We start from the raw sequence: 23801 nt of genomic DNA on the forward strand, positions 1-23801 counted from the left end.
TACATTTCACTCTCATTACATAGAGCTACTTCATTTGAAATCAAAATGGAGAAAGATTGCATGAGTCGTTTGCTCTCACTGAACTTTGCCTTTAGGGTCATAAGAACATGAGAGCAAATTTCTAAAAATGTCTTCCAGTGATTAATGTCACTGGGAAGAAGAGTTAGGAACCAATTGTAATTGCTTGTAATTGATGCCTTTCTTATTACACTAGGGTTTTAAAAACTAAACATTTTAGTAACTGTGAGTAGAGATTGTTAGAATTATACTTCATTATTCTAAAGATTCATGGTTTGTAAAAATAGAACCCTATGCTAGTTGATTTACATCTATATTCTTGTTTAATTCTTACAACCTTGTGGCGATGTTTGTTTTTTTTAGTTCTGGCAGTTTGGTCATCAATAGTGAGAAATATATTTTACAATATAAATATATGTAAATATATTTTACTGTGTACACACACACGTATCTACATATAAGAAGCTCTGGTGGCATAATGAGTTAGACATTAGCTGCTAATCCCAAGATTGGTGTTTCAAACTCACTCACTGCTCCTCTGGAGAAAGAGGTGGGTGTCTGCTCCTGTAAAGATCTACAGTCTCAGAAATTGTATGAGTCAGAATCAATTTGATGGCAGTGGGTTTAGTTGGGTTGTATATCACTTGCAGGATGTAAATTAAACGAGACTTTCACAGCACACACACACACACACACACACACACACACACACACACACACACACACACATATATATTTAGCCTTCCTGCATCAGATGCACTCTTCTATTGTCCTTCACTCAAGGAAATAAAGAAATGCTAGCCCTGACTACTCTGTTGATTGTTGATTGTAATAAAACACTTTTTCACTTGGCATCACATTTCCCAATACCACTCTTAAACCCCACCCTCCGCCCAAAGCGGAATCAGCAAATAAAATAAGAAAGACAACAATCAAGACAACACAATTTATGTTAAGAGGGGAATCATTTGTAAAATTTTGTTTAACTAGAAAATGGTAGTATCAGATTTCAACATAAGGTTAGTCTTTCTCCAAAATTCAACTTTTCCTACTTCAACAGCTTTCCCATGGGAGGGTTAGACTTGTAGTGGGCTTCAAAAAGTTCTTAGAAAATTGGAATGAAAAGATGATGGGATGTTTCACATAAACCTTTTGAAGTTCTGTTGTATGTGTTAAAACTTTGTGACACTAAGAAGCATCGTGGGATAGTATCTGTACTGTCTTTGTATTGAGCCTGTTCATTTTTCACAGGCTTCAACAGAGGCCAGTAATTGTGCTGCTGCGACTATGCTATCCTTCACTGCATGCCTCCATTTTTCTCACATTATAAACAGTGCTTTGTCTTTAAACAGCAATAGAAATGACAAATAGATAATGACAAATACAGTAGAATCATGTGCTTCTTATAAGAATAGCTTTGTATCTCGATATATGCTATATTTTGTGTTTAGGATCTTTTTGTTTTGTCTATAGAAGTTACTGTATTAGCATGATCAGAATAAAGTTTATGATTTATTTCTTGGACACGTGTTTGCTGACAAAATAAGCAGTTTAAAGCTTTCAAAGGATTTATATAATTTTCATTATATTACAATGACCATTAAAAAGAGCAGTTTGCATTTTAGGGTAGAGTAACAACTTTTCCACACTTTTATTCAAAGATGAAGATGTCTAAAGAGCATTTACTACTTATACTCTTGCCATAACTTTAAACATTTTGTCAGATCAGGGAAGGAAAATTGATGCTAATAACTAGAACTCAGTTAAAATTCAATACCAAGTCTGTTTTATTTCTTGTTGCGAACCTAGCAGAAAAATTATACTATGTGGAGACAAAAGCAAGAGAGAGACTGAAAAATTAAAAAGCCATAGAGTTAGAGTGTGTTACTTGAGCATTGCCTAACAATTCAGACTGAGTTGTGTGTGTGTGTGTGTTTTAATGATTTTGTCTGCTCTGTGGGGTGCTCGAGAATGGCCGTGGCAGAGTAGACTTTTTTTTTTAAGCCTGCTAATGTATGACCTTCAGACACACTAATGTCTGGTGCTGAAGCCTCATGTTTATCAGAGACCCTAAGGAAAAAGAATTACGATCCCGTTTTAGGGTTGGTTTGGATATCTTTGGAGGAATACGTGCATTGTCTTATAAAGTATTTGGTATCGGATGCCATGTTTGCCAGTGTGCTTCCTACCTTTAAAGAGAGTAGACCTTTGAAGCAATTCCCCCAGACAACACAGAGCATCCTCCCAATGTAGGGATCCAGGTACAGTTTGGACATAACTTAAATGTAAAACAACCTGGACCACACTTCCTTTTTTTTTTTTTAAGTACAGGCAGCTTTGAATAAGCTACTTAGGAACACTGTCCTCTCCTCACCCCCCAGATCAGAAGCATTTCTTCTGCTACTTAAGGCACAGAAAGTGAAATAGCAGAGCTCCAATGTTTCTCCCAAACAGACCATACTGGTAAGGAAAGGACGAATGTAGAGTTATTTCTAACAACTTCAATCTTTAAACAGTCACTTATAAGCTGACTAGATAACAATAGGTCTTAATTGATGGATTTCATTTTGTGTTTTGCATTTTTTTTCCCTGGTCATGCCTCCTGCTTTTTACTTAGTAAGACACAGAGTTTTAACATCTCTATTGAGAATGAGGTGTGAAAAATAATGTGGGTCAGCAGTGATAAGTCATCTGACAGTGTGCATCCCTGAAAATGGGACTCCACCACTGTTGTCCACCTCCCAGAAACTCACGATCCCAGTCTAATCATGGGAAAAACTTCAGACTAGTCCACATTGAGAAACATTCCATAAAACCCCTGACTAGGCCTCCCTAAAATGTCTGTATTTATAAATTTAAAACATTAATTTAACAGCTACTTAATTTAAGAAGTGGAATTTCAAATAGGGTTGGATTTATCTGGAATATATTTCCTGATATATTCCCTCTGTCCTATTCCAAACACTTGATTTTGGTGCTTATGCATGCATGCAGGAACAATGTGGAATCATATCATATGGGTGAAGCAAATAGTTAAGTGCTAGGTTATTAGTTGAAAACTTGGCAGTTCAAACTACCAAGTGGCACCTTAGATCATAGGCCTAGACATCTGCTTCCAAAAGGCCACAGCCATGAAAACAGCCGTGTTCTAATCCGCACCCATGTGTCACTGAGTTACATCGACTAGATGGCAGCTAACAATAGCAACATGCATGTGCTCATAAAAGTGCATACGAGAAAAGAAATACACATGGAAAATGTGAAGAATTGTTCAACCTCAGCGCAGTTAGGTAAATGTAAAATAAGACCATGTTGAGATACCAACTGATACTTGTAATTTTACATTAAATTGGCAAAAATAAAAACAATACCAAATGATGAATTTTTCACATACTGTTGTTTGGGGTATTTAAATTTGTGCTTCTGCTTTGGAAAACACTCATCTCATTAATTAAACACTAGTGCCCCTTGGCTCCAGGAAATGTATAGGAAACCTCATAGTACCCATTTTGATTTCAAAAAGCCAAACATTTTTATTTTTAATAATGTACAGTAACAAGAATGAACAAGTAAGTTGTGACGTGGTTACATAGTGGAACAGTCCACTTGAATGAACAATACTCAATAGTTACATGCAACAATATAGAGGAAATTTTAGAAACACAGTAAGGGGGGTGGGGGGAAGCTAGTCATGGGAGATACTGATATTTTTTTAAGCTCAACTATAAATAAAACAAAGCTTTCGGGCCACATGTAGCTAAGGAAATAGGATAAAATTCAGGAAGAGTCATACAATTTTTTTTTCATATAATGATGCCTGGATTGTGAGCCACATGAACTTAAACTCTTTCTGACTTTGTTAGGACTTCCACTACTCAGCCATATTTCCTAGGTTTCTAAGTAGTGAATACACTTGAAAGTGCTAAACAGACTTTATTTTTCTTCTTTTACCCTGTTACCAAGTAATTTCTAGTTCCACAATAAAACTTATGTTAATGCATAGTTCCCAGAATTTCTAATCTTCCTAAACTGTCTTTATTCATGCATTCATCGAAGCACTTTCTGCTATATGCTGGAAACTGTACTAAGATGAATACCTTGTGGTCTCTGATCTCCTGAGTTCTAGAGTTGAAGAATGTATGATAGAAGTACAGATGGCTAGCAGAAGGACATTGGGCCTCTACTCAAGTACTTGCTCAATGCAAGAATACTTCCTTCTATTAAATTGGCATTCTATGATGCTCACCTTCCCGACACAACCGCTGAAGACAAAGCAGGTGAATAAGCAAATGTGGTGAAGAAAGCTGATGGTGCCCAGCTATCAAAAGATATAGTGTCTGGGGGTCTTAAAAGCTTGAAGGTAAACAAGCGGCCATCTAGCTCAGAAGCAACAAAGCCCACATGGAAGAACATATCAGCCTGTGTGATCATGAAGTGTTGAATGGATCACTGAAGACAAATGGGTGCATAAACATGTGGCGAAGAAAGCTGATGGTGCCCGGCTATCAAAAAGTATAGCGTCTGGGGTCTTAAAGGCTTGAAGGTAATCAAGTGGCCATCAAGCTCAGAAGCAACAAAGCCCACATGGAAGAAGCACACCAGCCTATGCAATCACGAGGTTTTGAAGGGATCAGGTATAAGGCATCATCAGAACAAAAAAATCTTACCATAGTGAATGATGGGGGGAGTGTGGAGTGGAGACCCAAAGCCCATTAGTAGGCCACTGGAGATCCCCTTGCAGAGGGGTCTCAAGGAGGAGACGAGCCAGTCAGGGTGCAATGTAGCAATGATGAAAAATACAACTTTCCTGTAGTTCCTAAATGTTTCCTCCCTGCTCCCACTATCATGACATGAATTCTACCTTGCAATTCTGGCTAGACCAGAGGAGGTACACTGGTACAGATAGGAACTGGAAATACAGGGAATCCAGGGCGGATGATCCCTGTGGGACCAGTGGTGAGAGTGGCGATACTGGGAGGGTAGAGGGAGAGTGGGTTGGAAAGAGGGAACCAATTACAAGGAACTATATCTGACCTCCTCCCTGGGGGGCGGACAACAGAAAAGTGGGTGAAGGGAGACGTCGGACAGGGCAAGATATGACAAAATAACAATTTATAAATTATCAAGGGCTCATGAGGGAGAGGGGAGCGGGAAGGGAGGGAGAAATGAGGACCTAATGCCGGGGGCTTAAGTGGAGAGCAAATGTTTTGAGAATGATGAGGGCAATGAATGTACAAATGCGCTTTACACAATTGATGTATGTAATGGATTGTGATAAGAGTTGTATGAGCCCCTAATAAAATGATTAAAAAAAATAAAAGAAGTACAAATGGTATAGATGAGGGGATACCACCCCCCCCCCAAAAAAAACCCCCAAAACCCTCAATGCTCATTTGTTTTTATGATATGAGGGGAATAGTATATTTGGAGTTTGTTCCACCAGGTCAGACTGTTAATCAAGCTTTCTATTTAGAGGTTCTGTAAAGATTGCATAACTGTGTGTGACAAAAAAGGTCTGATTTGTGGCAGATGGGTGACTGATTTTGCCACCATGACAATGCACCTGCCCATGCAGCCATCTCAGTGCACCAGTTTTTAGCAAAAAACAGCATGCTTTTCTTGCCCAGCTCACCTGACCTCACTCCATGCAACTTCTTTTTGTTTCTGCAATTGAAGAGGGACATGAAAGGACAGCAATTTAAAGATATACAAAAGGTGAAGAAAAGAATGAGGGAGGTGCTGTCAGCTATCCAAAAAGATGAGTTTGAAAAATGTTTCCAAGAATGGACTCACAGTTTTGACAAATGTATTAAGTGTCATGGCGAATACTTTGAAGGTGATAAGGTTGTTTTGTAAACAAAATTTAAATACATAGTTTTTTGCGGGGATTACGTTTTTTTTGGGGGGGTACCCCTCATACATTGCCACAGAAAAAAGTGTTATAAATTTGACCTTAAGGGAAAGGAATCTAAGGAGTCAAAGGAAAAACCAAACCAAACCTTTATCTTGCAAGCGGAATGAAAGTTTGCTAGGTAAATGTGGAAGGTAGATGGGGGTGGGGGGTGGGGTGGGAGGCATCTTCCCCTCAGAGAACAGTATGATAAAAACACGGAGGAGGGTAATTTTCCGCAGTGCTATACCCTGAAGCTAGACCTCTGCTCGTCAAACATTTTGAAATGTGCTTCCTAGAACTCTATGGTAGAGGTGTGTCTATGAGGGCTTTTCTTTCTTACTGTGTAGTTTGAAATTTGTATACAGTATATTCAATTCTTTTTTTAAAAATTATTATTATTTTTTTTAACATTTTATTAGGGGCTCATACAAGTGTTATCCCAATCCATACACACATCAATTGTGTAAAGTGCATTTGTACATCATTTCTCAAAACATTTTCTCTCCATTTAAACCCCCGACATTAGGTCCTCATTTTTCCCCTCCCTCCCTGCTCCCCTCTCCCACATGAGCCCTTGATAGTTTATAAATGGGTATTTTGTCATATCTTGCCCTGTCCGACGTCTCCCTTCATCCACTTTTCGGTTGTCTGTCCCCCAGGGAGGAGGTCACACACAGTTCCATGTAATCGGTTCCCTCTTTCCTACCCATTCTCCCTTTACCCTTCCTGTTTTGCCACTCACACCACTGGTCCTATAGGGCTCATCCGTCCTGGATTCCCTGTATTTTCAGTTCCTATCTGTACCAGTGTACCTCCTCTGGTCTAGCCAGACTTGCAAGATCGAATTCGAGTCATGGTAGTGGGAGCAGGGAGGAAACCTTTAGGGACTAGAGGAAAGTTGTATTTCTCATCATTGTTACATCGCTCCCTGACTGGCTCATCTCCTCCCCGAGACCCCTCTGCAAGGGGATCTCCAGTGGCCTACTAATGTGCTTTGGATCTCCACTCCGCACTCCCCCCATCATTCACTATGGTAAGATTTTTTGTTCTGATGATGCCTTACACCTGATCCCTTCGACACCTCGTGGTTGCATAGGCTGGTGTGCTTCTTCCATGTGGGCTTTGTTGCTTCTGAGCTTGATGGCCGCTTGATTACCTTCAAGCCTTTAAGACCCCAGACGCTATACTTTTTGATAGCCGGGCACCATCAGCTTTCTTTGCCACATTTGCTTATGCACCCATTTGTCTTCAGTGATCCGTTCGACACCCCGTGATCACACAGGTTGATATGTTGTTCCATGTGGGCTTTGTTGCTTCTGAGCTAGATGGTCGCTTGTTTACCTTCAAGCTTTTAAGACCCCAGACGCTATATCTTTTGATAGCCAAGTATATTCAATTCTTAATGTAAATAATTTTAGTGAGTGTAGTATAGTCTTTTTACCCCATTAGTTTATCTTGGAAGTGAATAAATTGAATTCAGCTCCTCCCCCCACCCCTTCTTAGTGCTAGGAGTTTTTCACTGGAAAACTTTAGGAACTTATCTGCAGTGGAGGTATTGAAATGGGTCTTTCAAGTATAGCTTTAGCTATCTGTTGAACTGCTGTAATATACTGTTTGGCATTTAACCTAGTTTACTTCTTCAGCCAGACACTGCTTGTGGCAGAGGGACATAGTAACTGCTTTCATCACTTTCTTGGTCTTTGGCCTCTTTGTTTTCTAGTTATTACTTTTATATAGTAATATAGTAGAAATGCCATTGTAATGCTTAAGGAGGAATATTGAGAACACCGTGTGCCTTTGACTTTCATCTCGATACACACTTCAAGGAAATCTCTTTTCTTCCCTTCTGTGCCTAATGACTGGATTGTGAGCCCCAGACCCTGGGGTGTTTCTCGTTCTCTCTGGGCCACCACTGTCCAGCCACAGCCTCCTTGTTTCTAGGTAGTGTATATATTTGCATCCACTGGCATAGCCCTGTGCTCCGAGAATGAAGTGGGACAATAGCAGATGGCCAAGCATGGCACACAATAGGATTAGTATTGGGCTCCTCCTTCCCAGGGCTCTCCCCTATGGCTTGAAGTAGTTTTGTGTTACAGTAAATTTCTTATCTTTATAATAAATCACTGACCTGGAAAATGTAATTGAGCATTTGCATCTGCGCTGCATTCATGCTCTGTGTTAAAATGGTACAGCTCCTTGCTTGATTGATTATAAATGATAATGTAGCTTGGAGTTTAATCTGCTTACGCAGATGCGGTCAACATTCCCTTCTATGCTCCGTAACTTCTGTTTATTTCACTTTGCTCCCTTCCCCAGTCCCCTGGTTTTGGATATTTAGAGTTGTAGATTTAACTGTAGCAGAAAGCTGATTTATATTTATATAAAATTAGAAGAGATTCTTTGTCCTAGGCTAGTTTCTACAAGTTTCCTCTGTTATTTTATTTGGGGCAGGATCTGAATGACTGGGTTCTCTATATGTTTTGTTTTCTGTGGGGTCTTGGGTAATGTGCTTGTTATTTTCTTTACCTTTCTCATAAAAATAAAGGGCAAGTATATTTTAGCATACAAATACCATAAAACCAATTTTTACGAAATTGTTTAGAGAAAATGAGTGTTTCATTTTTTTTAACACCATTTTATTGTTAGCAAGGCTTTATTCTGATGTTTTCCAAATTTTACTCTTTTTAAGTCACAACCTTAGTTAAGAGAAGACCAGGTAGGTTGAGTCCTAATCAAATTTTGAGTTTGAATTTATTTTATTTCTCTTTCATACTTTTAAAATTTTTTAATTAAAATAGATGTAGACAAATCTTTGAAATATTTGGGGGGGGGGGGAAATCCAGAATGCACTCAAAGTAAAATTAATGATGACAGCATTTTTACTGGTAGTAAAATTCTCTATGTGAATTTATTTTGCTTCATGCAACATTTTCCCTTCTTATCAAATAAATCTTTAGGAAATGAAGGGTTAAATATGGAAAGTTAGATTTAATGTCTAATGTAAAAAATTGACTATTTTAAAATAATGTGGGTCTTAACACAAATGATAGTGATTTTACCATGATTAAAAAATTATTTTCTTTGAAAAGGGATCTTAGTTTAACCTTGTTATGAAATATTGTAAAATTTATGAGTGCATGTAGCACAGTCCTTCTACTTCCAGAACACTATTCCCCCCAATTGAAACTCGAATAATGTAGATACAATAAGCTTCAGATGTGATTCACATAACAACAGTAATAGCACTACTTATTGGTAGATTAAAACAAAAAATCCAAATCCGTGCTGTGAAGTTGATTCTGACTCATAGTGACCTTATAGTAATCCTATAGGACAGGGCAGAATTTCTCTGTAGGGTTTTCAAGGCTCTAATTTGAATTTAAGGATTGGCTTTTCAGTTTCTGTCAGATAAGTGCTCTAATCCAGTACATTGGCGTTGCATCCATGCATTGCTTTGGGTAGTATCAATATCTTAACAATACCAAGTCTTCCAGTTTAAGAACATGTTGTTGTTTTTTTTATCATGGGCTTTTTGTTTATTTGTATCTTCTTTTTATTTCTTCCAGCAATGTTTTAGAATTTTCAGAGTACAAGTCATTTACCTCTTTGGTTAAATTTACTCCTAGGCAGTTTGTATTTTTTAGATGCTATTTTAAATCAAGCCATTTTCAAAATTTCTCAGGTTGATTATTGCTGATATATCGAAATAGGGATAATTTTTGTGCGTTGACGTATACCCCTGCAATTTGACTCATTTTGTTAGCCATAGTAAAGCAGCCTTCTTGTGGAATCTTTGGGTTTTCCGCACAAAGGAGTCTGTCATCTCCAACGAGAGAGAGTTGTACTTCTTCCTTGCCAGTCTGACTGCCTTCCACTTGCCACCCCCATTTGTCCTGGTAAAAGAACTTCTTTTTGTCCTGGTAAAAGAACTTATTTTTGTGTGTTCTATATTTTAGGAGGAAGACTTCCAAGTGTTTACCATTAAGCATGATGTTAGTGGTGAACTTTTCATAGATGGATTTTAAGAATTTGAGGAAGTTTCCCTCTGTAATTTGTTGAGTATTTTTATCACAAAAATATTGGGTTTTATCTCATGATTTTTCTGCATATAATAAGATGATCATAAGGTTTTCTGCCCTTACTCTATGAGCGTGTTGTATTACATATTGAACCAGCCTTGCATTTCTGGGATAATGATGGCGGGCTTTTTAAGGAGCCTTATATTTTCCTTATGTAAGAGTTAAGAGGCTTGGTCTACCAAAATTGTCTTAGATATACAAGGAATGAAGAGTGGGTGTAACTGAGGGAATCTGGCCCTAGGATAAATGTTTTATTTTCAAGTGTTAAGGTATAATGTAAAAAATTACTCTTGAAGGACTTATATTGTAATACTTTTTATCATAAAATAAATTTGACTCCTGTTAAGACATAATTTTGAGGGGCTTTTTTATCATTTTATTAGGGACTCATACAACTCTTATCACAATCCATACATACATCAATTGTGTAACGTGCATTTGCACATTCATTGCCCTCATCATTCTCAAGACATTTGCTCTCCACTTAAGCCCCTGGCATCAGGTCCTAATGTTTCCCCTGCCTCCCCGTTCCCCCTTCCCTCATGAACCCTTGATAATTTATGAATTATTATTTTGTCATATCTTCCCCTGTCCGATGTCTCCCTTCACCCACTTTTCTGTTGTCCGTCCCCCAGGGAGGAGGTCACATATAGTTCCTTGTAGTCGGTTCCCCCTTTCCAGCCCACCCTCCTTCTACCCTCCCAGTATCACCACTCACACCACTGGTCCTGAAGGTATCATCCGCTCTGGATTCCCTGTGTTTCCAGTTCCTATCTGTACCAGTGTACATCCTCTGGTCTAGCCAGACTTGCAAGGATCATGATAGTGGGGGTGGAGGAAGCATTTAGGAACTAGAGGAAAGATGTATATTTCATCCTTGCTGCATCGCACCCTGACTGGCTCGTCTCCTCCCCGAGAACCTTCTGTAAGGGTATCCAGTGGCCTACAAATAGGCTTTGGGTACTTCCCCCCTCATTCACTATGGTAAGATTTTTTTGGTTCTAATGGTGCCTGATACCTGATCCCTTCAGCACCTCGTGATCACATAGGCTGGTGTGCTTTGTTGCTTCTGAGCTAGATGGCCGCTTGTTTACCTTCAAGCCTTTAAGACCCCAGACGCTATATCTTTTGATAGCCAGGCACCATCAGCTTTCTTTACTACATTTGTTTATTCACCCTCTTTGTCTTCAGCAGTTGTGTCGGGAAGGTAAGCATCATAGAATGCCAAGTTAGTAGCAGAAAATATTCTTGCATTGAGGAATACTTGAGTGGAGGCCCAATGTCCATCTGCGTGCAATATTTTTATGAAGCAGTTAAGGTAGAAATGTTCAGTGAAATGGACTTTTTAAACATTTTGTGTATTGGAAAGAGTGCCACCAATCAGTGATTTTTCAAAGTCCTAATGGTGCTGTGGGATGAGTGTTGGATTGCTAATTGCAAAGTTGGCGATTCAAACCCTCCATCTGCGCTGTAGGGGAAAATTGAGAGTGGCTGCTCCAGGAAATATTTACAGTCTTGGGAAGCTCTACATAGGATCATAATGAGTCCGAATCAACTCAATGGCAGTGAGTTTGCTGGGTTTTTTGCTATCCTTTTGATACTGTGATGAAAGCATGGACTCCCTCCTATGTAAAAATGCACATTGCCCAGTTAGGTGAACTATGACGTCATGTGCTCCTTGCAAACCATTCAGGAACTACATCACTCCCCCATTTAAAACTGTCATCATCCATGAAATACCAAGTTGATGTACAAGGACTTCTAGTTTTACAAAGCCATAAAGTTATTTCTCTACCTATATATATATATACACATGTATTAATTTCTTCATATCAAATACAAGATGCATTGAGTGAAATGACCAGTTCATGCTAACTACAGTCTAACAAACTATAAGGATGCTGTGATGAGTGCTCTACATCCCTACTTTGGGCTGAAGCACTCTTTCTCCCTGTTGCTGGAGTCACTGCTAACAGAAACCCTGTTATTAGTCATTGTGGAGTGGGAAGTGCTTCATGGAGATTTCCTTGCCCAAATCAGGTTCCTCTATGCCATAAAACTAGGGCTGGCTAACATGACCATTTATTGAGGTGATTGTGAGTTTAGATTTAAAATAAGAGAACCATTCCACTCCCTTCAGACCATATAGTCAAGTAGGATTTGAAGGTCTTGCTTTCTTTGCGTATATTTGATGGTGCCAGTCTTTCTTTGTCATGGCAGAAATCCCTCAAAGTCTATGCGAGTGTGATTGTTTAGTCACACAATGAACGAACCTGTGGAAAGTGTGTGTAACTATATCGTCCATTACACTCCTTGTAAAACCTCTGCAGATTTCCCATGCTGACAGTGCCAACTTTGTTGATGTTAGGAGCCCTAGTGGTGTAGTGGTTACACGTTGGGCTGCGATCCATGTGGTCAGGAGTTTGAAACCACCAGCTGCTCCAAGGGAGAAAGACTGGGCACTCTGCTTCTGTCAGCCTCAGAAACGCACAGGGGCTCACCATGGGTCAGCATTGACTCGCTAGCAGCAAGTTTTGTTGTTGTTGTTGATGTTAGAGGTAATAAAACAAATAGTGGACCTTACTTTTGAAACTAACCATTATGTGTTTACTTTAATAATTTCCTGTTTTAATTGGATCCTCTTATGACTAAGAATTCCTGAGCTGTTCGAACTGAGACTCTTTGGAGTGTCTAGGCAGCGGTTGTAATTAATCGTCAAGGCCGATCTCAGAGATCATGCCACGTTACTTCCAGACCTCCATAGCTAAGCTTGTCTCACATGATTTTGTTCAGTTTCCTGATACATATAAAACGTTATGTTTGCACAATACTGTAGTCTATAACATGTGCAGGGTCGTGTCACTTTACTGTTGTACAAAACCTACTATTTGTTAAAAGCACTTATCAAGGTGTGCTTGTACAGCTTCAAGCAGTGCCAGTGACACAGTGGCTTGGAACTGGAAATCCAAGTGCCTTCTCATTGTTACTGCTGCCTCCCAAGGTGGCCTCGGTGGACTTAGTGTGCCCTCCTTGTCTTTTGAGCAATTTTAGTACAGGGAGGTCTTTCAGGATATTAAGTATACCCACCAGATACAAAGAGAAGGATGTGCGCTCTTTCCATAATTGCCTACCAAGCTGACCTTGACTGGTCATGATCTTTGAGCTTACCCAGCTTTTGTTTCATTTTTACAGTTGTTTTTTGTTTTTGTTTTTAAAAGGCGCCTACGTCCAGTTTCCACCCAATGAGAAAGTCTGTCAGGGAACTTGCTTTCCTTCCCTAGCAATTGATAAACTCTACCTGATGACTTCTGACTCTGGTCTTCTACAGTCATTGACTATAAACTGAGCTTCCTAGCCACAAGGTCAGTGGATTGAACCCAGTAGCTGCTCCAAAGAAGAAAAATAAGGCTCTCTACGCTACCCAAGGGGCAGTTGTACCCTGTCCTGTAGGGTCACTAGGAGTTGAAATTGGCTCAGTGGTAATGTGAAGGCCCATACCTACATCAGTTTAGTTGATTTGGAATAGTTTTAAAGACTAACTTGGTAGTATGCTGATTATATTCATTAATTTTAAATGTACTCATCTTTTCAATCATAGAGGAGCCTTAGTGGTGTTGGTGGGTAAATATTGGACTGCTAACCACAAGGTCAGCAGTTCAAAACCACTCAGCAGGAGAAAGATGAGGCTGCTGGCTCCTGCAAAGATTTGAAAAGCCTCAGAAGCTTTATATATAGAATCACCATGAGTCAGAATCAACTGGATAACAAGGAATTTGGTGTTTGTGTTTGTTTTCTACTGTAAGAATGTGGTTCTACCCCCCAAAATGGAGCGAATCAAGAAGGGAGCTTACCTGGATAAACAATCTAGAGGAGAAAACAACTGGGCTGATTTTTCCAGGGGGACAAGGGAGAGGAGGAGGTGGGGGGGGGGAGAGGAAGTGGTGTTAACAAACTCAGAGACAAGGGTCCAAAATTGGCCGCGAGAAGGGTGTAGGAGACCTGGTAGGGCTTGAGCAAGGGTAATGTAACCAAGAGGAATTACTGAAACCCAAATGAAGGCTGAACATGATAGTGGGACAAGAGGAAAGTAAAAGGAAACAGAGGAAAGAACTAGGAGGGAAGGGGCATTTATAGAGGTCTAATACAGGCATGTACATATGTAAATATATTTATTTATGATGACAAAATAAATATGTACCTATATTTATAGGTTTAGTACCAAGGTAGCAGATGGACATTGGGCCTCCACTCAAGTACTCCCTCAATGCAAGAACACTTTGTTCTATTAATCTGGCATTCCTTGATGCTCACCTTCCCGATACAATCACTGAAGACAAAGTGGGTGCATAAGCAAATATGGGGAAGAAAGCTGAGGCCCAGCTATTAAAAGAAATAGTGTTTGGGGTCTTAAATACTTGAAGATAAACAAGTGGCCATCTAGCTGAGAAGCAACCAAGCCCACACAGAAGAAGCACACCAGCCTGTGATCATGAGGTGTCGAAGGGATCAGGTTTCAGGCATCAAAGAAGGAAAAATCATATCATTGTGTGTTCTCCTTCCTGATATGATCACTGAGAACAAATGGGGGCATAAGCAAGTGTGGTGAAGAAAGCTGAGGGTGTCCAGCTATTAAAAGATACAGCATTTGGGGTCTTTAAAGCCTGGAAGATAAACAAGCAGCCATCTAGCACAGAAACATCAAAACCCACATAGAAGAAGCACACCAGCCTATGTGATCACAAGGTGTCTAAGGGATCAGGGATCAGGCATCAAGGGACAAAAAAATCACATCATTGTGAATGAGGGGAAGTGCAGAGTGGGGACCCAAATGCCATTTGTGGGCAACTGGACATCCCCTTGCAGGGAGGGGGGTTGTGGGGAGGAGGTGAGCTGGTCAGGGTGCAGTGAAGCAACGATGAAACAAAATTTTTCTGTAGTTCTTAAATGCTTCCTTCCCCCAACTATCATGATCCCTGTTCTACCTTACAAATCCAGCTGGACTGGAGGATGTACACTGCTACAGATGGGAACTGGGACCACAGGGAATACAGGACAGATGATCCCCTCAGGACCAGTGGTGAGAGTGGTGACACCAGGAGGGTGGAGCGAAGGTGGGGTAGAGAGGGGGAACCGATTACAAGGCTCTACATATAACCTCCTCTCTGGAGGTCGGACAACAGAAAAGTGGGTAAAGGAAGATGTTGGACAGTGTAAGATATGGCAAAATAATAATTACTTGTAAATGATCAAGGGCTCATGAGGGAGGGGGAAAAAGGGAGGGAGGGGAAAAATGAGCTGATGCCAAGGGCTCAAGTGGAAAGCAGATGTTTTGAGAATAATGATGTCAACAAATGTGCAAATGTGCTTGACACAATGGATGGATGTATGGATTGTGATAAGCGTTGTACAAGCCCCCAATAAAATGATTTTTTTTAAACGTGTTTCTATTTTATAATGGAAAGAGACATTCGTCTTTCATTTAACAGATAAAGCAACTAGAGAGATTACTTGCTCAGCATCACAGAGCTCTCTATTCATTTATGATAATCCACCATATAGTTTATACTATAAGACTAGCCAAATTGAGTGGGCAACCAAATCAGAGAAATAATTGATTGCCAACAAAAGTCTTTCTTGAGCCATCAAAGGTAATTAATATATAGGAACTCTACAAAACCCCAATTAAGTTAAAAACTTTAGAGTTTTTAATTACTTCCAGGGATGGCATTGGCCTAGATCAGTGGTTCTCAACCTTCCTAATGCCACGACCCTTTAATCCAGTTCCTCATGTGGTGACCCCCCCAACCATAAAGTTATTTTCATTGCTACTTCATAACTGTATTTTGCCACTATTAGGAATGGGGCCACCCCTGTGAAAGGGTCGTTTGACACCCCCCCCACAGGTTGAGAACCGCCCTCCTACATGATGTGAATTGTGCCTTCTGGAAATACATGATTGAGAAAGTAAAAAGTAGAGTTTGGGCAAAATCTGTTCTTTCTGGTAAATTGTATCTGTATCTCTAAGTACATGTCCCTGTGGTTGAGAGTGGTAGACAATTTACTAGAAATCAGTATGTTTAGTGAATTTTTCCTGTATGGATTTTGTTAATTACCATAGCTCCTGAATAGCGAGCTGCTTATGACCAGTTCCTGCCGACTGCCCTTCTACCATTTGATACTGACAAATATTTCTAATCAATAGGATAAAGGCTCCCTAGAGCCTCTCTGAACAGCTTGATTCACACGGTGAAGTTTGCTGCTGCCAGCTTCTTGAAACACCTGCAGAGGCACCCTCAGAAAAGTTTCCTTTAGAGGGTGTTTAAGTGAGTGAGCCAGGTGATTGTGAGAAGCCTTTTGAGATTGCGTTTCCCCTAGAGCTGTATCCTAGGGGAAGTCTTTCACCTCTTCTCTCCTGATGAGGGCCTCAGAGCCAGAGCAATCCGTTCCCCTTGACTAGGAATAAATCACCCACAGGGAAACATGGTAGCTCCCGACAACTGGCGATGTTGATAAAACCCAAACAAAAGGTGTCGATAAATCTGTGCCTGTGTGGACCTGGTGTGCAGCTCTGACTAATTCAGCATGGAGTATCACTTCAGCTTAGTGCCCTTGGTCTCCAGTTTTCCCTTGAAAAGAAAAACTATTTTAGCAGAAGGCAGGCTCTATGTAATATTAGTAGGCAGTTTCTACTTTCTTTCCAACCCAGAAAATGGAACTTTGCTCTTGTTAGAGAGATGATCATTTTAAGGAAAATGTCTTTTTTTCTCTAAATAGTGATTTTAAAAATAGGCCATTCCTGAATTCTTAATTATTAGATCTTCTTATGGTTAGTAAATAGGAAGTATAAACCAAATCAATATTTACCTCCCCTGCCTACAGTTATCATTGAGGACTTACAGAAGTACACCATTTTATGTGGCAATCATTCGTAATAGTTTTCAATGTTAGAAATAAGTTATTTAAGTAAAAGAAGGGAAACTTGCAACCATTTTATTGTCAGGTATGCCTTGGTCTACATGTTTGTAAAATAACCTAGCTTTTGTATATCCCTTGAAGAGCAGCCTAAACAGATTGTTTAAATAACTGTTACTGAAATGCTGGTATCAAGTATCTTTGTTCTGCCCATAAGCTTTAGTGTGTTGTGTTTGGGTATGTCTCTCAAAAAAAGATGTCCTTTTATCCCCTCTCAGAAGGGTCACAAGGAAGAGATGAGCCAGCCAGGGTGCAGTATAGCATTGATGAAGCATGCAACTCTCCCTACTTCTTTAATGCTTCCCCTTTCCCCCCACCCCCCACGCACACTCATAACTCCAATTCTACCTTACAAATCTGGCTAGACCAGAGCATGTGCACTGGTACAGATAAGAGCTCTCAACACAGGGGATCGTGGACAGACAAACCCCTCAGGACCAATAATGAGAGTAGTGATAGCAGGAGGGTAGGGGGAAGGTGTGGGGAGAAAAGGGAACCGATCACAATGATCGACATATTAACACCCTCCCACCCAGAGGGGTGAATGACAGAAAATTAGGTGAAGGGAGACAGTGGTCAGTGTAAGAAATGAAAAAAACAATTTATAAGTTATTAAGGGTTCATGAGGGAGGTAGGGTGGGGAAAAAATGAAGAGCTGATAGCAAGGGCTCAAGTAGAAAGAAAATGTTTTGAAAATTATGATGGCAATGTTTGTACAAATGTGCTTGACACATGAATGTATGTGTGGATTGTGATAAGAGCTGTAAGCCCCAATAAAATTTTTTAAAAATGAGAAAGGTGCCCTTTTGTATTTCCAGTGCTTTGATACCTGAATCCTTCTTTTGTGATTTAGTTGACAGAACATGGGGATACATTTTTACTATAAATAATCATAGTAATACATACTCTATTAATAAACACTATAATAATGAGTCCAGGTAGTGCTATGGGTTAGATGTTGGGCTATTAACTGTAAGGTCTGTGGTTCAAACTTAATCGGTCACTCTGTGGGAGAAAGATGAGGTTGGCTGTTCCCCTAAAGCAGGGATCCTCAAACTACGGCCCGCGGGCCACATGCGGCCCGCCGAGTGTTTTTGCCCCATTTTGTTTTGTACTTCAAAATAAGATATATGCAATGTGCATAGGAATTTGTTCATAGTTTTTTTTTAAACTATAGTCCGGCCCTCCAACGGGTCTGAGGGACAGTGAACTGGCCTCCTGTTTAGAAAGTTTGAGGACCCCTGCCCCAAAGGGTAACAGTCTCAGAAACTGTCAACTTGAGGGCAGTCAGTAGTTTTCTATTTAATAAGATCCCTGTTAGCACAGTGGTTAAGTGCTCGACTGTTAACCAGAAGGTCAGTAGTTCAAATTTATAAGCTGTCTGGGGAGAAAGGCGTGGCAGTCTGCGTCATCAATATTACAGCCTGGGAAACCTTATGTGGGGCAGTGTTACTCTGCCTTTGAGGGTCACTGTGGGTCAAGATCAAATTGATGGCAATGAATTGGTTTGTTTTAAGTGATGATTAGTTTATGGAAAGATGCTTTGTCAACTTTTGTGACTCACCATAAAAGTTTCACTTAAAACGGTCTTCCAAGGGGATCTGCTGGGCCAATTCAGTTCAAGGCAGAAAGGTCAGTTAAGAAGGTTATGGTGACTGTTTTTTTGAATTCTAAAAACAAACAAACAAACAAATGCAAATTCACTGCCATCCAGTTGATGCTGACTCATAGTGACCCTACAGGACAGGGTAGAACTGCCCCTGTGAGTTTATGGGTTTCTTTACAGAAGTAAAAAGCCCCGTCTTTCTCCCGAGGAGCAGCAGTTTTGAACTGCTGATCTTGTGGCTGGCTCATGGCCCAGCTTGTAGCCATTGAACCACCAGGGCTCCTTTTCTGGAAATTACAAGGAAGTAATATGGATAGATTTTCTCAAAGGAGGCGCCACAGAGGGGCTTATTGTGAGAAAGTTGTTTTGTTTGTTTGTTTGAATGAAACTTGCACTGGTGTTAAGAAGGCTTAGATTCATAATCAACACACAAAGAAGCAGCAGTCAAGAACTCAAATGAGGTGTATTGCACTGTGCACAATTGCTGTAAAGGACAAACTCCAAATTCACTGCCATCGAGTCAATTCCAGCATGTAACCTGTAGGGCAGAGAAGAACGGCCTCTGTGGCTTCCTGAGACTGCAGATCTTTATGTGACTAGAAACTCTCATCTCTCTCCCTCAGAGCGGGTGGTGGTTTTGAATTTCTGGCCTTGCCAAGCTTAGAACCCACTGCTCCATAAACTGCTAAAATCATAGCGATCACCTTGGGACCAAGACATGGTATTTTCAATTACTTCATCATGTGGGAAAGCTGGACAGTAAAAAAGGAAGACTGGAGAAGAATTCAGGTCTTTGAATTGTATTGTGACACACGGGAGATACTGTGAATTGCCAAAGGAGCCCTGGTGGTGTATTGGGTTGCTAACCATGAGGTTGATGGTTCTAACTCACCAAATACGAAGAGAAAGATGAGGCTTTCTACTGTGTAAGGATTTACGACCTCAGAAACCCCCAGAGGCAGTTCTACTCCATCTTCTAGGGTTGCGCTGAGTCTTAATGGATTCAGTGGCTTTGGGTTTTGAGTTTCACGGACTGCTAGAAGAGCGGGCAGTTCTGTTTTGGAAGCAGCACAGCCAGCATGTGCCATAGAAGGGAGGATGGCAAAACCACCTCTCACACACTTTAGACATGTTATCAAGACAAATCAGCCCATGGAGAAAGACATCAAAATGAGGAAGACCTTAAACAAGATGGATGGACCCAAATGGCTGTAAAAATGGCCTCAAACATAGCAGCGATTGTGAGGAAGGCACAGGACCCACATTGTTCTATTCTGTTGTCTGTGAGGTTCTCTGTGAGTCAGCATTAACGTGACAACACCTCGCAACACAAAGAATGAAAGTCCAGACCTTGGATTACTTGTGGTACTGTATTCTGAATTTACCATGTTTCTTCACTGACCATCTAGAACAGTGGTTCTCAATCTGTGGGTCGCTCCCCCTTTGGGGGTTGATTGACCCTTTCACAGGGGTCACCCGATTCATAACAGTAGCAAAATTACAGTTATGCAGTAGCAATGAAGATAATTTTATGGTGGGGGGCGGGTCACCACCACACAAGGAACTGTATTAAAGGGTCATGGCATTAGGAAGGTTGAGAACCACTGCTCTAGAAGAACTTAAAACAAAAATAAAAAAAACTTCATCGATGGAATGGAACAGGCCTTAAAGGGTTTGTACTAAATTGATTAATTCAGGAAATGTTTGAAGGTTGATTCCTGGTTGGGGGGCGGTGTACGTCTTTTCTTAGCAGGTGTATATGTGCATGTCTAAATATAGTTAATGGATATTTCCTGAATTCAAACTTTTAAAATATTCATTTACTGATTTACCTTAATATACCGAAATTTACCTTAAATATTTAATGCAAAATATGGAGATACAAAACTGGTATAGGAGAGCAGGATCCATGACTACTTGTAGAGACATATGAGACAAGCAAGTCGTGAAGATTGGGGACTAGGCTATATATGTGGTTAGAGTTAAATTCATGTGTATGTAGTTATAGAGTAACATATAATATATATTAAGGAGCTTTGATGGTGCAGTAGTTAAGAGCTAAGCAGCTAATTGGTTGAAAGCTCAGTGCTTGGGACCCACTAATGGCTTTAGGTGGAAGAAAGTCATGCATATTTGCTTCTGTAAAGCATAGAAAACCATGTGGGGCAGTTCCTCTGTTTCCTGTTGGGCAGTGATTCTCAACCTTCCTCATGCCGTGACCCTTAAATACAGTTCCTCATGTTGTGGTGCCCCTCCCCACCATAAAGTTATTTTTGTTGCTACTTTATAACTGTAAGTTTGCTACTGTTATGAATCAGGCGACTCCTGTGCAAGGGTCATTCAACTCCTAAAGGGATCATGACTCACAGATTGAGAACCACTGCTGTAGGGTCATTTGGGTTGAGAACCGCTGCTATAAGGTTATTATGTGTTGAAAACCAACTTTACAGCACACAGCAATATATATGTACTAATGTACAATAAGATCACAGTATTCCAATAAAAATGAAAATAAGAAAATCTTATCAAAGGAAGTAATATTTGTTATTTTTCAGAAGTCACATAGAATTTTCAGAAGTCACACAGCTAGTTATTTATTAGCTTACGAGGAAACTATACATCATTCTTAATTTTTCTCCATATAATTTGCTGCATACTGTGTGTACTTGTTTGTGTGTTCAATCTGTTTGCCATATTAGAATGACAGTTTGATGCAGGCAGGTATTTTCTGTTTTGATTAATTCTGCATCTTCAAAACCTAGAAAAGTTTCTGGCTCATAGCAGGAACTCACATAGTTGTAGAATAAATGGATGAACTTAATAATATCTAGAACAGTTGACTTGGTTATAATTTTCTCTCTAGAATTTAAATTACTGATACTTTTGCTGAATCTTTTTCATCATGTATACTTGAATACATGTTGGCTCAGTGGTTAAGTGCTCTGTTTGAATCCCCCATGGCTCCATAAGAAAAGTATGTGGTTTACTGCCTCCATAAAGATTAACAATCTTAAAAAACAACAACAAAAGACTACAACCTTAGAAACTAAATCGTCTAGATGGCAGCAGGCTTATTTTTTGTTTGTATAATTTAATTTAATTTCTACTTTGTTTCTCAAGTCTGTCCCCTCTTTATGTCCATATCATATCTTGCTTGAGCTGATCAGAAACTCCAAAATGACAGCCATCAAGTAAATTCTGATTCTTGGCAAACCTCTAGGCCAGGGTAGAATTGCCCTTGTAGGTTTCTGAGCAGAGACTAACTATTTACAGGCGTAGAAAGCCTCAACTTTGTTCGGAGGAGTAGCTCAAACGCTTGACTTTGAGGTTAGCAGCCTGACATGTAACCACTATGCTACCTGGACTCTGCTTGCATGGACAGAGCCTCTCAATTGGTCTCTATGCCAGTCTCTTTAAATTTCTACTTCCATCAGTATGAACTTTCTAAAATACAAATCTGACCAGACCCTTTCTTCACTTCAAACTCGGTAATGGTAGCCATCTCTCATAACATTTGTGCTTCGTAGGACGACATGCAAGGCCGTCCACAGCTTGGTTTCAACGACAGAAGCTTACTGTTTCATCATATAATAAGAGAATAGGAACAGTGGGATTAATTCTTTCTTCTGAGACTAATATCTGGCCTATAACTGTTATTCTGTAAATCCTTTTTGGGCAAATTAATGCATGTAAATGTTTATGAAGGGATAAATTACTACAATATGAAATTTCATTGAAATTCTTGCTTTGATAAAGATTATATAAACATGTGACTTAACCTCTAGCATTTAAGAACAATCTTTCCTTTATATAGTTGGCTCATCATTTTTACTGTTTACTTGTTACATTCTGTGTCTTCCCTTGATTTTTGTGTCTAGGAAACTGTGTTAGGCTCGGTTTACTAGAGAAATAAATCCAGTGACACTCCTATATGTCTAAGACTGAGCTTTATCTCTAGAAAATAATTGTATATCAAGAGAAAATCCCAGTCCAGCCCAACTCAAGTCCATAAGTCCCTCAGGCTCACGAAGCCACATGGAATGATGCAGAACGCAGGAACATCACCGGCTGGTGGGTGCAAAGTCCATTGCCTTGGAAGTATCACGGGGCTCTGGCACCTGTCAGAGTGGCTCGCCAGCAGGAAGGTGAAGCAGAGCGAGAGAGGGGAAGTTCTTAGGGCCCTCCTCTGAGGCCACACGCACAAGGAGGTGCCATCAGACTGTGACCTGATTGACAGGCTAGACTCCATCCCTACACTTTGCCATGAAACTATGTAACTACCACAGAAACCCTCTTGGCATATAAATGCCATTAAGAAAAATTCTGTGTGTGTGTGTGTGTGTGTGTGTGTGTGTGTGTGTTGTTAGGTGCCATCAAGTGGATTCCAACTCCTGGTGGCCCTGTGTGCAGCAGAGCAAAACCCTGATTCTATACCATTGCCATCATTGTCCTTCTGTTTGAGCCCGTTGTTGCAGCTGCTTTTGTATGCTTTTTCTCTCTCACTGTAAATCTGAGATATGAAGTCTTGCATGCTATTATGAACCCTTTAGAATGAAATTATTTCTATAGAAATCACACACACACTTTTGTTCTACTTATTTCCATCCTGAAACATGGCTATTTCTATTTCTTACCATTTTGTTCTCCCCCCGCCCCCATGTGTACTCTTACGCAGATTGAAAATCTTCAAGAGCAGCTTAGAGATAAGGAAAAGCAGATGAGCAGTTTGAAGGAACGCGTCAAATCCTTGCAGGCTGATACCACCAACACTGACACGGCCCTGACAACATTGGAGGAGGCTCTTGCAGAGAAGGTGGGTGACGTAATTCTATCTCTTCTGCTTTCTCATTAATCCAAATGTTTTTCTAGTGATGGGGCGTGGATATAGAATACAGAAGAAATCCTTTGGATAAAACGGAAAAGGATTCTTATGCTGTTGCTGGCAAACAGTGTAAAGGGAAAGAAAATCCTTTTAGTTGTGCCAGTGGAAGCATTAGCTGCCAGGCAAGATGGATTCCACACTGGCAGGCAGTGGCAGCATTTCTAAAGAATAAGTTCTCTGTTCTCCCACTTACTCTCTTCTGAAGAAAAAAAAAAATTAAATAATGTATGTAATCATCTAGAATTAAGGATATGGGGATTTCAGACATTGATCACTAGAAAGAGATATAGAAATTGACATATGTTTTTTCATCAGGAGAAAGATGAGACTTTCTACTCTTGTAAAGAGTGA

At 40.1% G+C, this 23801-nt stretch overlaps 1 protein-coding gene across 9 annotated transcripts in view; it reads left to right on the forward strand.

Annotated features, from left to right (window-relative positions):
- Positions 1 to 23801, forward strand: part of ERC1 (ELKS/RAB6-interacting/CAST family member 1) — a 482416-nt gene that overhangs the window by 164093 nt on the left and 294522 nt on the right. For all 9 annotated transcript variants that reach the window (XM_045295888.1, XM_045295890.1, XM_004710293.2 and 6 more), the window contains one exon: positions 23244 to 23381. In XM_045295888.1, the coding sequence (XP_045151823.1) occupies positions 23244 to 23381 (138 nt within the window). The remainder of the gene's footprint in view (positions 1 to 23243; positions 23382 to 23801) is intronic.

This window comes from Echinops telfairi, unplaced genomic scaffold, assembly GCF_000313985.2.
Source record: "Echinops telfairi isolate 266 unplaced genomic scaffold, ASM31398v2 ScPeMD7_6273;HRSCAF=7185, whole genome shotgun sequence".
NCBI classification, from domain to species: domain Eukaryota; kingdom Metazoa; phylum Chordata; class Mammalia; order Afrosoricida; family Tenrecidae; genus Echinops; species Echinops telfairi.